The 14771-nt window shown below is 41.8% G+C and overlaps 1 protein-coding gene across 5 annotated transcripts in view; it reads right to left on the reverse strand.

The window, feature by feature from the left end:
* The window catches only part of COL4A4 (collagen type IV alpha 4 chain), a 155847-nt gene that overhangs the window by 46115 nt on the left and 94961 nt on the right, over positions 1–14771 (reverse strand). For all 5 annotated transcript variants that reach the window (XM_070800326.1, XM_070800315.1, XM_070800319.1 and 2 more), the window contains exons 30-35: positions 13882–14052; positions 12312–12455; positions 9746–9853; positions 8145–8326; positions 7246–7309; positions 3980–4054 (exon numbers count right to left, since the gene is read on the reverse strand). In XM_070800326.1, the coding sequence (XP_070656427.1) occupies positions 3980–4054; positions 7246–7309; positions 8145–8326; positions 9746–9853; positions 12312–12455; positions 13882–14052 (744 nt within the window). The remainder of the gene's footprint in view (positions 1–3979; positions 4055–7245; positions 7310–8144; positions 8327–9745; positions 9854–12311; positions 12456–13881; positions 14053–14771) is intronic.

Raw genomic sequence — 14771 nt, forward strand, 5'->3', positions numbered from 1 at the left:
GAGAAGTTGACTTTGCCATGTATTTATTCATTATCTATGCCTGTAATACAATTTATATTTATAGGACAAACCAATAGTCTGTGCCAAAATTCATCAGTTGAATCTGCAAATAAATTACATGGTATTGTATTTTCAAACCCACGGAGGTCATAGTCACTATTCTAAAACACAAGAAACAAGCCTGTGTTAGTCTATACTTGTTCCTGATCAAATTTTAGATCTATGAGCTTCACTGTGTATTGCTTTATTTATCCTGAAAATATCCCTGCAGTAAAGGTGTTCATTGAATTAGTCGCTCAGTCGTGTCCAACTCTCTGCGACTATAGCCTGCCAGGCTTCTCTCATGGAATTCTCCAGGCAAGAATTGGAGTGGGTTGCTATTTCCTTCTCCAGGGGATCTTTCTGACCCAGGTATCAAACCCAGGTCTTCTGCATTGTGGGGAGATTCTTTACCATCTGAGGGCAGCATTTTCCTATTTGCAAATGAAAGTTGTTTAGTCACTAAGTCATGTCCGACTCTTTTGCGACCCCATGAACTGTAGCCTGCCACGGTTCCTCTGTCCATGGGATTTCCCAGGCAAGAATACTGGAGTGGGTTACCATTTCCTTCTCCAGGGGAATATTCCCTGCCCAGGAATCGAACCCAGTCTCCTGCACTGGCGAGCAGATTCTTTACCACTGAGCCACCAGGGAAGCCCTTTTGCAAATGAAAAAACTGAACTATTAAAGGCTTGCCTCTCCAATCACAGTTGTATTAAGAACAGAACTTCTGAGTTAATCTCTACTGTATTTGCTCTCTGAAACAAAGGAAGGGGAAGTAGAACAGAACCCAGTACAATCATATAAAGTCCCCTGAGACAGGCTGCAGGTCCATGCCTTCCTGTTAGGCTTGTTCAAATTCAATCCAGCTTTTTTCCCAGTCAATGAAAATTGCATGTTTAGGTAAACTCTGTGCTGGTACATAAAGTATGATGTAACTTTAAAAATTTAAGCAAAAGCTATGGCATTTGGGAAAGGGAATGATTTAAATGGTGATAACCACAGGAGACCAGGGAAATAACACCAAGGCAAATTTTCTTGAAAAAGTGAGCCTATGCATAAAATAACTCAGCTTTATGATTTTTAACTTAAAATATTAGGTAATATAAAAGGTCTCCATTTTGGACTATTTTCAGCTCATGAAATCTTACTCTCTTAAAGGTTTTACATAAAAATAGCAGTAAGTGTGGAAATATTTCTTCATGTTTTGCTGACGATGACAATGATGAATCACACATTACATTTGTGTAGCACTTTTCAGTTTACAAATCGCTTTCAAGGAATCTCATTTGATCTTCAGAACAACCTGTAATCTGCTGAAGGCCAGTTTACAGATGAGCAAACAGCTCAGAGATGATAAGCAACTGGCTCAAGACCACATGTTCAGTGGTAATGGAGGTTGACTTTGTTGAACCAGTGACTTTCCTTTCTGAGACCTCATTCTGGTACTTCTTATGAACCCCTACAATGCTAACCTCAAAGCTATTTTCCCCTCCAAATGTACACACATAAGCTATACATCTCAGTTAAAATTATATTATCTAAATCTATTTGACATGCCAGAGGGAAAATACCCAAAGGGAAGGGAATGGAAAAGGAAGTTTTTGCCAGGGTAATGGCTTGTTCTTTTGTTAGATTTCCATTTTAGCAATTTATGGAATAAAAACAAAATTTAATTCATTGTTATTATAAATATGGCTTCCCTGTACCTATAATTTATTGAATTGCGGAGACGGACTGAGGAGCCTGGTGGGCTGCTGTCCACAGGGTCGCACAGAGTTGGACACAACTGAAGCAACTTAGCATGCATGCATGCATTTGAGAAGGAAATGGCAACCCACTTCAGTTTTCTTGCCTGGGGAATCCCAGAGACAGGGGAGCCTGGTGGGCTGCCATCTATGGGGTCGCACAGAGTCGGACACAACTGAAGCAACTTAGCAGCAGCAGCAGCAGCACAGAGTGTAAATGGCTTCCCTTGTGGCTCAGATGGTAAAGAATCTATCTGCAATGCAGGAGATGTGGGTGTGATCCTTGGGTCAGAAAGACACCCTGGAGAAGGGAATGGCTACCCAGTCCAGTATTCTTGCCTGGAAAAACTCCATGGACAAAGGAGCCTGGTGGGCTATATAAGTACATGGGGTCAGAAAGGGTCAGACATGATTGAGCAACTAACACACACACATAGCGTGTAAAGACGACTGAAATTCTATAAAATGTCTAAAGTTAAAAAAACAATTTTTTATTTATTCTTTAAAATAAATAAATACGTAAACAAATGAAATAAAAATTCCCATAATAGGTCTGCTCAGATAGTCTGTCATATGGAATGAAACATGACCATCACCAAAGAGAATTTGAAGATAAAGCATGAAACCATTAATACGAGATATTTAATTTACAAGTGCATGCTCAGTCACATCCGACTCTTTGTGACCACACGGACTGTAGGCCACCAGGCTCCTCTGTCCACAGGATTCTCCAGGCAAGAATACTGGAGTGGGCTGCTATTTCCTCTTCCAGGGGATCTTTCCAACCCAGGGATTGAACCAGTGTTTCCTGTGTCTCCCGCATTGGCAGGCGAATTCTTTACCACCGAGCCACCTGGGAAGCCCTTCATTTACAAGGTGCTCATCTAAATGTAAACCTGGTCTCTAACCTGTCCACTACAGCTTAACAGCTCTGGGCATCACTGATTGAACCAATTACCTGTGGAGAAACAAATATTCTTTCCTGGTAGTGGATATCCCTGTGTACACACCTTTGTACATCTGTCTGATTATTGACTTCAGGTATATTCCAACAGGCGGAATTAGTAAAAGGCTATGTGTATTTTGTCAGCTGTGGTCATCTACTGTAGGCAACCATAGCCTCTATGGAGAGCAAGCACTCACTGGAACACCGTCATCTGTTCTGAGGGGATTACCCATCAACTGTTGCTGATAAACAGAGTACTGTTTCCAAAGACTTGTGGATGATGGAGCTTTACCTTTTTTTTTTTTTTTTTTTGGTTTGCTAAGTCACTTCAGTCGTGTCCAACTCTGTGCGACCCCGTAGACGGCAGCCCACCAGGCTCCCCCGTCCCTGGGATTCTCCAGGCAAGAATACTGGAGTGGTTTGCCATTTCCTTCTCCAATGTGTGAAAGTGAAAAGTGAAAGGGAAGTCGCTCAGTCGTGTCCGACTCCTAGCGACCCCATGGACTGCAGCCTACCAGGCTCCTCCATCCATTGGATTTTCCAGGCAAGAGTACTGGAGTGGGGTGCCATTGCCTTCTCCTTTTTTGGTTTGGTTTTTAGTAAACTAGATCCACAGGAAATGCAGTATTCTATAATATTATATCTCAGCAACAGCAGCCCTCAGGGCATTCACCTATGCTTTTCTGAGTAGAAAAGAAAGGGTTGGAATGAAAACCTGCCACTGTAGTCAGCTGAGTGGTTCTTGCTTAATTATCATTTTTAATTACAGAGATTGCAAAAGGGTCCAAATTTTCATTTTTGACCCTGGGAAGTGTGTTGTTAACATCCCAGGTCATGGGACCCATGATGGCAAGAAGATGAAGAGTCTCTGGTATTCTCCTAGACCAGTGGTTATACACAAGTTTTCTGTTTCTTTATTTTTTTTTAAGTTTTATTTATTTATTTGGCTATGTCAGGCCTTTGTTGTACTGTACAGGCGTCTCTAGTTGTGGCACGTGGATATACTCGCCCCATGGCATCTGTGATCTTAGTTCCCAGACCTGGGATTGAACCCTTAAAAGGCAGATTCCTAACCACTGGACCACCAGGGAAGTCCCTATACATAGTCTTCTGATACGTATGTTAATGAGTAAAGGGGGAAGAAAATACTGATATAATCATTCCCGGCTAGGAGGATGAAGTAATTGTTCTATTTTTCAAAACACACTTACTCTTTTTTGTTTGAATAAAAACGATGGGTCTGTACCTGGATATCCAGGGCCACCCGGCTCACCCTTTGGACCAGGCAGGCCAAACTGACTTGCAGATTCCCCTTTGTCTCCTGTAAGTGATAAAATACACACATCATTTAAGGGAGTTTATATTTTTTCTTTCAAGTGACATAATAACATTCACTTATTTGTGTCTTTATAGTCTATCTTTAATGTTCCAGAAAAGAATTTTTTTGAAAAATGCTTTTTCCCCCCTACATAAGAACATAGGGAATCCAAAGTGAGATTTAAGAATACACGTAAGAACACAGATGCAAAGTGTGATTTAAACACACACACACACACGTTTATAGTTCATGACAGTCATAAGAAACAAGATTGTTTATTCTTAAGCTTATTCTTAATAAGCTTAAAATTTTAATTTTCTAAAGGAGTTTCAAATTTAGATGTCTATTTAAGAAATTACTTGGCATTGAGTAACTATATCTTCATACTGTTTTTCAGGAAAAGAAAGCCGAAACTGTTACTGTTTCGGCTACTGCAATCACATTTCAAGCTCTCTGCAAGGAAGCTCAATTCAGTGTCCTTGTAAAAAAAATCACAAAAAGTCATCTTACTGATGACTTCACAAGGCACATTCAAAGGCCATTGTAGGCAGTGATTCCCATAGTCCCACAGAGCTGTTCCACACTGCTGCTGTGTCCTTTCAGACACAAAGATTCATTAATACATTATAGCTGAGAGTCAATTAAAAGACACTTACTTCTTGGAAGGAAAGTTATGACCAACCTAGATAGCATATTAAAAAGCAGAGACATTCCTTTGTCAACAAAGGTCCATCTAGTCAAGGCTATGGTTTTTCCAGTAGTCATGTATGGATATGAGAGTTGAACTATAAAGAAAGTTGAGCATGGAAGAATTGATGCTTTTGAACTGTGGTGTTGGAGAAGACTCTTGAGAGTCCCTTGGACTGCAAGGAGATCCAACCAGTCCATCCTAAAGGAGATCAGTCCTGGGTGTTCATTGGAAGGACTGATGCTGAAGCTGAAACTCCAATACTTTGGCCACCTGATGCAAAGAGCTGATTCATTTGAAAACACCCTGATGCTGGGAAAGATTGAGGGCAGGAGGAGAAGAGGATGACAGAAGATGAGATGATTGGATGGTATCACTGACTCAATGGACATGACTTTGAGTAAATTCCAGGAGTTGGTGATGGACAGGGAGGCCTGGCATGCTGTGGTTCATGGGGTCACAAAGAGTCGGACACGACTGAGTGACTGAACTGAACTGAGAGCCAATTATAAACAGAGGATTCAAAATGGTGTAGTAGGGAAGGGCAAAATAATTGATGAGGTTGTAAGAGAAGAAGAGACCTAATTAGGCATATGTTGTAGCACCCGCCCACCAACACCCCTTTAAAGGGGTCCCACCCACACCTTAGAGAAGGTTCTCTTCTACCTGACCCTACTTATAATTGGGGTTAGTCATTTGAAGGGTACAAATCTGGTCCATCCCAGGTCAGCCAGTCTTTGAGAAATTATAATAAAAAGTAAAAATTTGAGGTCCTTGTCTATTGAGGCAGAAATCAAAAGCATTTTCATGATGGAGGTTGGTTATCACAATGTCCTGATACAGATCATGTTCAAGTGCATTCCAAACAAATCCAGAGAGATCCAGAAAGGACACTGAATACAGAGTGATAAAGCCAGTTGTAGGCAGATAAGTGAAAATCAGACAATGGAGACAAGTCTCAAGAGAAAAACTATGGATTTCCCAAGGGGTAGGTTCCATCAGACTGTGGTCCAGCAGAACTATAGCTCATATTGGTGGGCTCCATGAGACAGCTCTTACTTCAGTACCTTCATTGTACTTCATTTTCTGGAAAAGATGACCAAATGCAAGGAGGAGGGAAATGAGAAGAAATAGGTTTGTTCTTTGAGAGAGGCGAAACATCTATAATAAATGCATAGATGAGTAGAAGAAGAGACAAGGAGTGTGTTCTGAGCACTGAACCTATACAATGTCAAAATCAAACATGAAAATTTTCCTATATGTAAGTATTTCTGAAGAGGAGATCTAAATTAGTCTTTCTGAATAAGTAAGGGTGCACAGTTCATGTTTTTCATATAACAATTATGCCATTATTTATGGAGTGTCTCTCAAAGTAAAAAGCATGCTTCACTGGTAGTAAGGGAGAAGATTTTTAGGCAGCTTCTAATTACTGTTTCATATTTTAGAGTTATTTATTTTAACTTATATTAAAATAAAACATAACTGTACATCAAGCCTATAAATTCACAGATAGTGAGGGTAAGGCTAAGGTTTAAAAGGTGAATCATTTTAAAGTAGATTTAAAGAAAAATATTAACCCAATGGTACGCAAAAATAGGAAAAATATTAAAGCTTGTGTGTAAACATTGCAATTTAAGATAGCCTGATTTTTGTTTGTTTGTTTAATCTGCATAACGAGTTAATGAAACCTCTTTTTCTAAGGACATTTTTAACCTGGGGTTAACATTTTATTCCTGTTTTCCTGGAAACCCGATAAAGGTAGAATGTACGTTGACATGATAAAGGTAGAATGACAAGGCAACGTTGCCCCTGGCATAAATTAAACTAAGTCCTGTGAGGCCAAATGCAGCCTGCAGACTTTTGTAAATAAAGTTTTATTGGAACACAGATATACCCCTTTGTTTTCATGCTGCTTTCATGCATGCTGTGTTTTCATGTACTGCTGTTGCAGCAGAGCTCACACAGCTAAAGATATTTATGATCCGGCCCTCTGTAAAAAATACATTTACTGACCTTTAGCTTATGGCAAAAAAATCCCAATTTTAAATAACACTTGGCCCAGGAATTCTTAGTGCACTATTAACACTTGGTGAGAAGCCATGGCTTTGGCTTTCTCTATCTACCATGACTCTTGTAACCGAGCCCCTAAAAGCTATACCTATGCGTTTTTAGAAGAGATACTGGTTCCTCTGGGGCATGGGACATGGGCCACCAATGTGGCCTTGTCTCCTTGCACCTGAGCTGTCACTTACAGAGCTGCAGTCACTACAACAGGTGTGAGGACTCCTACCAAGCACGCAGACATGTTTTCTACACAGTACCATTGGGCCTGAATGACATATACAGATGATTTAGGTCTTATCTGACTAGCTAGTAGAGTCTGTGAAGAACTCTTTAAATGCTGCTTGATAGACTTTGCTTTTCATGCCAAAGGTACTTGCTCACAATCTTACAAACATCCAGGACTATGAGCTTGGTGGATGGCTACTGTATTTCCAAGCCATACCTTTAGGTCCTCTTGTACCATCCATTCCTGAAGGTCCCGGGCACCCTGGAGAACCTGGCTCACCCTGATAGTTTAATGAAACAGAAGTAAGACTTTAACCGAATTTCAAATACAAATGACACACTCTTGACATGACCCAGTTATCATTTTCTATAACAAAGTTGGCTTTTATAATTTGCTGTGGTAAAGAAAATTGGAAATGGATTGCAAGCATATCACTGCATACATCTAGTTTGTAAAAAGTTGGCAAAATGCTTCCAGAAGTAGTGATACCAACAGGAGGTATCCAATTCTCTATATTTGATTGTAAAACAGTAATTGCATCACATCATTTGAACTTTAAGTTTTGAATGAATGAACTGATACCAAATAAAATATTATAAAGCTTTAAAAATCTATTTTACTCCAAAAAATGAGTAGCAGAGTATGCTATACATTTTTCCAGAAGTTGTAAATTAGGCTCCTACAGCTGTACTTCCTGGGGTATTCGGCTCATGATTGTAAAGATAAAAAATATTTACAACAAAATCTATGATATCTGCCATCAGATAGGAAGGCTTTGAAAGCAGAAATTGGGTCATTTTTTCACATGACTCTTTAATCTGGTGAACCAGCAGTCCTGAGGCAAGTCTTTCTGAAGCTGTTTAAACAAAGGAGGGGTAGTATGCGGAGTAAGTGACTTGATCATCTATCACGCCTGGAACCAGGCATGAGCACTGGTCAGAAATTAGTTACATCATGGCCTTCCAGAGTCTCCATTCTTCTCTTGACCAACTTCTTATATTCTAAAAGCTGTTGAAAGGACCCTGACATACACTGGCAAAGTAAGATGCCTAACGGGCATCCCCAGGACAGAAAGGTTTTATTATTTCTTTCCTTCCAAAACAGCAGCTGCTTACCTGGTCACCCGGAAATCCTGGAAAACCAATGTTTCCTCTCAGCCCAGGTGAGCCTGGAGGGCCTGGGGGTCCAGGAAGCCCTGGCTGTCCATTTCTTCCGGGCTCCCCAGGGTGAAATCCAGGTGGTCCATGGCTTCCTGGCTCTCCTCTCCTTCCTTGCATCCCAGGATGACCTTTATCACCTGATGGAGTTGGAAGAGTTACAGACCTCTCGGAGGAAATTTGGGGCTGGGCGATAGTTAGGCTATAGGTCTTTGGTCCTGCTTATAGGAGATGAGGGCTTCCCTGGTGGCTCAGATAATAAAGAATCTGGCTGCAGTGTGGGAGACCAGGGTTCGATCCCTGTGTTAGGAAGATCCCCTGGAGGAGGGCATGGCAACCCACTCCAGTATTCTTGCCTGGAGAATCCCCATGGATAGAGGAGCCTGGTAGGGTGCAGTCCATGGGGTGGCAAAGAGTCAGACACAATTGACTGACTAAGCATATAGGAGATGAAGCCATGTCCTAGGAATTAAGAATACTAATTCCTGCCCTAAACCACATCACAAAGGTTTCTGGCTTCTGTGATCTCACTGTAAAAAGGATTCCTCCATAAAGAGACCCAGGGCTATCCAAGAGAAGGATGCTTAATTTATTCCAGCATCACTTGCTTTATTATAACACGCTTATTTTACAGATGAGGAAGGACTCACCCAGAGAAGTTAAAACATTCATCCTCTAACAACTAAAGAAAGAACCCAGATCTCATGCAGATCAGGTCTAAACCAGGGAAGGGGAACACAAACTCGCCATCAAAACCCTTGTTATGCAGTGCATCTGAAGGCCAACAGCACAGGTATTGAGGAGCACGTTAGAAATCCAGACCTGCTGATTCAGTAACTGCATTTTAACAAGGGCTGCCAGGGATGCCCATTGAAGGCTGAGTAACACCTTTTGTACTTGAAATTCTGGATAGTCACTGTGCTGCTCGTTTTAATGAAAGTGTTAGTCACTCAGTTCTGTCTGCCTCTTTGCAACCCCATGGAGTGTAGCCCACCAGGCTCCTCTGTCCATGGGATTCTCCATGCAAGAATACTGGAGTGGGTTGCCATTCCCTTCTCCAGGGTATCTTCCTGACCCAGGGATTGAATCTGGGTCTCCTGCATTGCAGGCAGATTCTTTACTGTCTGAGCCACCAGGGAAGCCCAAACCCAGGAATACTGTAAACCTGGAACCAGTATTTCAAGTATCTGTCTGGATTGATTCTAGTTGGGAATATCCGAATCTATTTCTCTTTTATTCTGCTTAACTGTTTCACAGTAGATGGGATCTTCCCAGATCAGGGATTGAACCCGTGTCTCCTGCACTGGAAGGCTGATTCTTTATCACTGAGCCACCAGGGAAGCCCCTAAACACATATGAACTATAACTAAGTTCTAACATGGGAAAAAAAGGACCATGAGGGAGATTCCTAAGCATGTATTTTTATTTTTATCTAAAGAATGACCTTTCCTAAACTCTGTATTAGTTTCCTTGCCAAAGTGGTCTAATGTACATGCTTGTTTGAATGACCTATAAAGAAGTTAATTTACTTGGTATGGTTAAAACACAAAAGCATTTACCATTTTCTCCTGGGAATCCACCATCCCCAGAAGGTCCAGGTTCTCCAGTTTCCCCCTTCTTGGAAATAATATCCGTTTCTCCTTCATATCCCGGGGGTCCTCTTGCTCCTTTAGATATTAATTATATAAGAGCAAAACAAATTATGACTGTATAAGAAGCATCAGACATGTGATTATTCCTTTGTGGCTCTTCACATCCAGTTTGCAAATTCTCATTCAACCTAAACTGTATTTATGTTCATAGACTGCACGGTATCAACATTGTTGATTGACTTCATAAAGGAAGGTCTATGCCTTTTACACTCCTTTCCCACCCTGTCCAGCAACGGTGTCTGATATATAGTAAGTCCCTACCTATGAATGGGTTATGTTCCTAGAGTGCGTCTGTAAATCCAATTTGTTTGTAAGTCCAACAAAGTTAGCCTAGGTTCCCAACTAACATAGTTGGCTTATATAGTACTATACTGTAATAGGTTTATAATATTTTTTACACAAATAATATATAAAAGCAAATACACACACACACAAATTTTAATCTTATAATAGAAGATCTTGAAAAATAAGAAAGTGAAAGTGAAGTCGCTCAGTCGTGTCTGACTCTTTGCGACCCTGTGGAGCCTACCAGGCTCCTCTGTCCATGGGATTTTCCAGGCAATAGTACTGGAGTGGATTCCCATTTCCTTCTCCAGCAGATCTTCCCGACCCAGGGATCAAACCCAGGTCTCCCGCATTGTAGACAGACGCTTTACCATCTAAGCCAATAGCTGCATAGAGGGGCTGGCATGGAGTGAACAAGCAAGAAGAGTTACTGACTGGAGGAGGGACAGGAGGTGGGAGATGGCAGAGCTGAAGGATCGTCAGCAATAGGAGACAGAGGGCGAAAGGCAGTTTCACTCATGCCTGACATTGATGGAACGCACGTTTGCATCTTTGGAAGTTCACAACTTGAAGATTCATGTGTGGGGGACTTACTGTACACTGAGTGATCAGGGAATGTTTGCTAAATTCAAGCAAACTGGTCTCAGTGAAAAAAGGCTTGAAAAGTTCCAGGTCTAAAATACATCTCTTTATCCCGTAAATTTTAAATTGTCCATCTCATATTTTCCAGTTCCTCATTTTTCCCCTTGCTAACTACCCACCAATTGTCTCTTACATTAAAAGAATGGACAATTAATTTGGTTTTCCACATAGAGAATTCTAAAAGGTAGGAGGAGTGGACAATATTTCTCCTTGTTTGGGCAAGCACTTTCCAGTGGTAGATGTGGGATGGAGTGGGCTCATCCCAGCTTGGCGAGAGCCACTTACTAACAAGTCAAGAATTTTGTAAACTAGTTGCTAAACCACTGGTTGTTTTAAATCAGTCATCGTGGGAGTAGTTGCAAACACTACAGATCTGGGCATTTTTTTAAAAATTTATTTGAGAGCCAGCCTACCGGCACATCACTGACATTAACCCAATTTTAAATATTTTTAGTGAGATAATTATATAGTAGCATAATAGCACAGCAAACATCACTTATCTAAGCTAGCAGAGAATGACTCTTTCATTCCTTGATTCTACATAAATAATTTGCAGGCTAGTAAAACAAAAAATAATAGTACAATCAATCAACTAAAAGAAATTTGAATAAAGTATGAGGCTATTTGCCCAAAGGGTTTTAAAGATAAAAACTTTGTTTTTAGAAATTGTCAAGCCTTCATTCTTAACAATGGAAATGAATTTGTATCTTCACTCTCTGCAGCCTCTTTGGCCAAGAGAGCAAAGTAAATATTTAACAAGAATGGGCACAGAACACTGACACCAGTGGTCTTGAAACTTTTTTTTAATGAAAACTCTTTTTTTAAATGAAGCCTGGGAGAGATGCAACTCACAGCCCAGATGAAAGCATACTCAAACAGTTGAGTGGTCGGCAGGCTACAGCCCAAGGGCCAAATCCTGCTTGCTATCAGTTTTTACAGAATCTGTGAGCTCTGAATGATTTCACAATGTTAATCACTGGGGGAGGGGACTCAAAATAAGAAGAATAGAATGACATGTGAAATTAAATGAAGCTCCAATTTCAGTGTCCATAAATAAATTTTACTGGAACATGGCTATGTTTTTTTGTTTACTTGTCCCAGGCTGCTTTTGCGCTCTAAATGCCGAGTTGTGTAATTTCGACGGAGACCGTAGGGTCTGCAAAGGCTGAAATATTTATATCTGGCTTTAAAAAAAAAACTGGTTTGTTTGTTTTTTTCATTAAAAATGTTGAAGCAGGATTTGGGGATCAGGAGCCCTGCTTGGATCCCATTCTCAAAAGATGAGAACGTTTTCTGAAACCCCAAAGCTACCCATCAAGGCCCTTGTTATTGTTTTTCTGTTAATAGAACAGTTCCATTACCACAGTCATATGTGATAAGACTGAGAGGTAGGGAAAACAAATTTTGTTTAAAACCCTAAAACAAACACCACAGATTCAGAAGGAGCAGAAGGATCCATTTTATTTTTCAGGGATTGTACTTACAGTTTCTGTCCAAAGACTAAAAACAAGCTGTGTTGCATCACGGTGCTGTCAGCTGCATTTACCTTTGACACCTTTCAATCCTCGGTCTCCCAGGAAGCCAGGCCAACCCTTCTCTCCATGTTCTCCCTTTCTGCCAGGGTGTCCATCCTGACCAGGTTTTCCTCTCTCTCCTGGAAAACCCAGGAAGCCAGGCAGCCCCTGGGGTCCTGATGAATGAGAATATGAAAATTTAGGGAAAGTTTTATAGGCTAGTATGGTTCCTGGATCTGTGTTTCTTTCTTTTTTTTTTTTTTAAGATTTTTGATGAGCATTTTTTGTTTTTTATTTATTTCGGCTGTGATGGGTCTTCACTGCGGCATGGGCTTTTCTCTAGTTGCGAAGAACGGGGGCTACTCTTTGTTGTGGAGCTCGGGCTTCTCATTGCGAAGCGCAGGCTCTAGGGTGCTAGGGCTTCTGTAGTTGCGGCACATGAGTTCAGTAGTTGTGGCTCCCAGACTCTAGAGCGCATGCTCAGTTAGTTGCAGGGCACAGGCTTAGCTGCTCCACGGCATGTGGGATCTTCTCCAATCAGAGATCAAACCTGTGTCTCCTGCATTGGCAGGTGGATTCACCACTGAGCCACCAAGGAAGCCGGATGGGGACCATTTCTAAAGTCTTTATTGAATTTGTTACAACGTTGCTTCTGTTTTATGTCTTTTTTTTTTTTTTTTTTGGCCACAAGGCATGTGAGATCCTAGCTTCCCCACCAGGGATCAGATCTCCACTCCTGCATTGTAAAGCGAAGTGCGAACCACTGGACCCCCAGGAAAGTCCCTATCTGTGATTCTTGCCATCCATGTAGAGATGCAGACTTGCCCCAGCTCTGAGCTTATGCTCAAACGCTATCAACCTCACACCTGTAATAGCCAGGCTGTCCCACTCAAGCTTCAGTTTTCCACCCTACAGATTTCAACTACAGGCCCTTATGCTTCTGAGTCCCAACTCCATAAACTTCAAGAGAACTGGGCCTTGGGGAGGTGGGGTGAAGTGTGGGGGCCCATCCCGGGTGGAAGCACACCTGCCCTGACCCCACTCTCTATCAGGACCCCCAGTCCTTTGGGCAGAAGTGTTTATGGGTTCTGTACACCTAACTCCATCACACCCTTTTTTCCCATTAACTTAAACCAAAACATTCAGCCCGCGAAAATCATAATACAGAGGACACGAAGAAGGGAGTCCCATAGGAAATGATAAAGTCAGGCTAATAGGCCAGTCAGGCCAATTCCTGGGCCGGGAAGGTCCGCTGGAGAAGGGATAGGCTACCCACTCCAGTATTCTTGGGCTTCCCTGGTGGCTCAGCTGGTAAAGCATCTACCTGCAATGCAGGAGACCTGGGTTCGATCCCTGGGTTGGGAAGATCCCCTGGAGAAAGGAAAGGCTACCCATGCCAGTATTCTGGCCTGGAGAACTCATTCCATGGACTGTATAATCCATGGGGTCACAAAGAGTCCAACATGACTGAGTGACTTGCTCCTTCCGTTTCAATAGACCAGGTACATCCTACAGTAAGGCCACATGTACAAGAGTAGTTTTCACCTGGCAGTGGATTTTACGTTTATAAACTGAGGGACATATTGGAAAAATGATACACACCCTTTGGGCCTGGAAGACCAGGTAGCCCATCGTCTCCAGTGGGGCCTGGGACCCCTGGAAGACCTGGGGTTCCATCTGCCCCCGGCCATCCCGGGACTCCAGGAAGGCCCTTCATTCCAGCAGGTCCCAGAGGTCCCATGTCCCCTCGCTGTCCTTTCCAACCTGGGGCACCTGTGATGTGACAAACAGCAGTGACAACAAGGCATGAAGACTGAGAACTGGCTTCACACATGAGCAGGAAAAAAAAATCCATAGTAGTTTCAATTGTGTATCTATGGCCAAGTAAATAATTTTTATCAGCTAAAATAACAGTAGCGACTTTCCATCAGTTTAAGGTTACGTTTTTCTGGCTGCTATAAAAAGAAAGGCAGATTATTTAAGTAAATATTTCCCCGTTGAGATGCATTATAAAGAGTCTTTTAAAATGGAAAACGGATAAGGGTAAAGAATTTGTATTTACTCTAGGGTGAGGAGAGGGTGGGAACTAACAGAAGAAAACATTCCAGGTGCTTTTTGCAGCTATCGCCAAGTGAATTTTGGTCAAGCTGTTTACTGCAATGAGAGAACCACAGGAAACAGCAGTGTCATCTGGCATTACGGTGGTAAAAATAAAGCTCTAGTGGCCCAGTTTGCTCTCATCTCATTCGGCTCCTTCAAGAAGGCATATTCCTGGATTTGGATAAATGCCGTTAGGATCTAAACAATAGATGACAATCTGAATGATGAAATAAAGAGCCCGTTGGAAATAGCCCCCTGGCACCCTGAGTTGAGAGATAGTTTTTCATGGGTCTCTTTGAGCTCCTATGATGTCTTTCTGGGTGTGCCAAGAACACAGAGTCCAGACCCACCCTTATCTGGAATATTCTCAAGGTTGCATTGGCAGTGAGCAG

The sequence above is a fragment of the Bos indicus genome, chromosome 2, assembly GCF_029378745.1.
Source record: "Bos indicus isolate NIAB-ARS_2022 breed Sahiwal x Tharparkar chromosome 2, NIAB-ARS_B.indTharparkar_mat_pri_1.0, whole genome shotgun sequence".
Taxonomy (NCBI): domain Eukaryota; kingdom Metazoa; phylum Chordata; class Mammalia; order Artiodactyla; family Bovidae; genus Bos; species Bos indicus.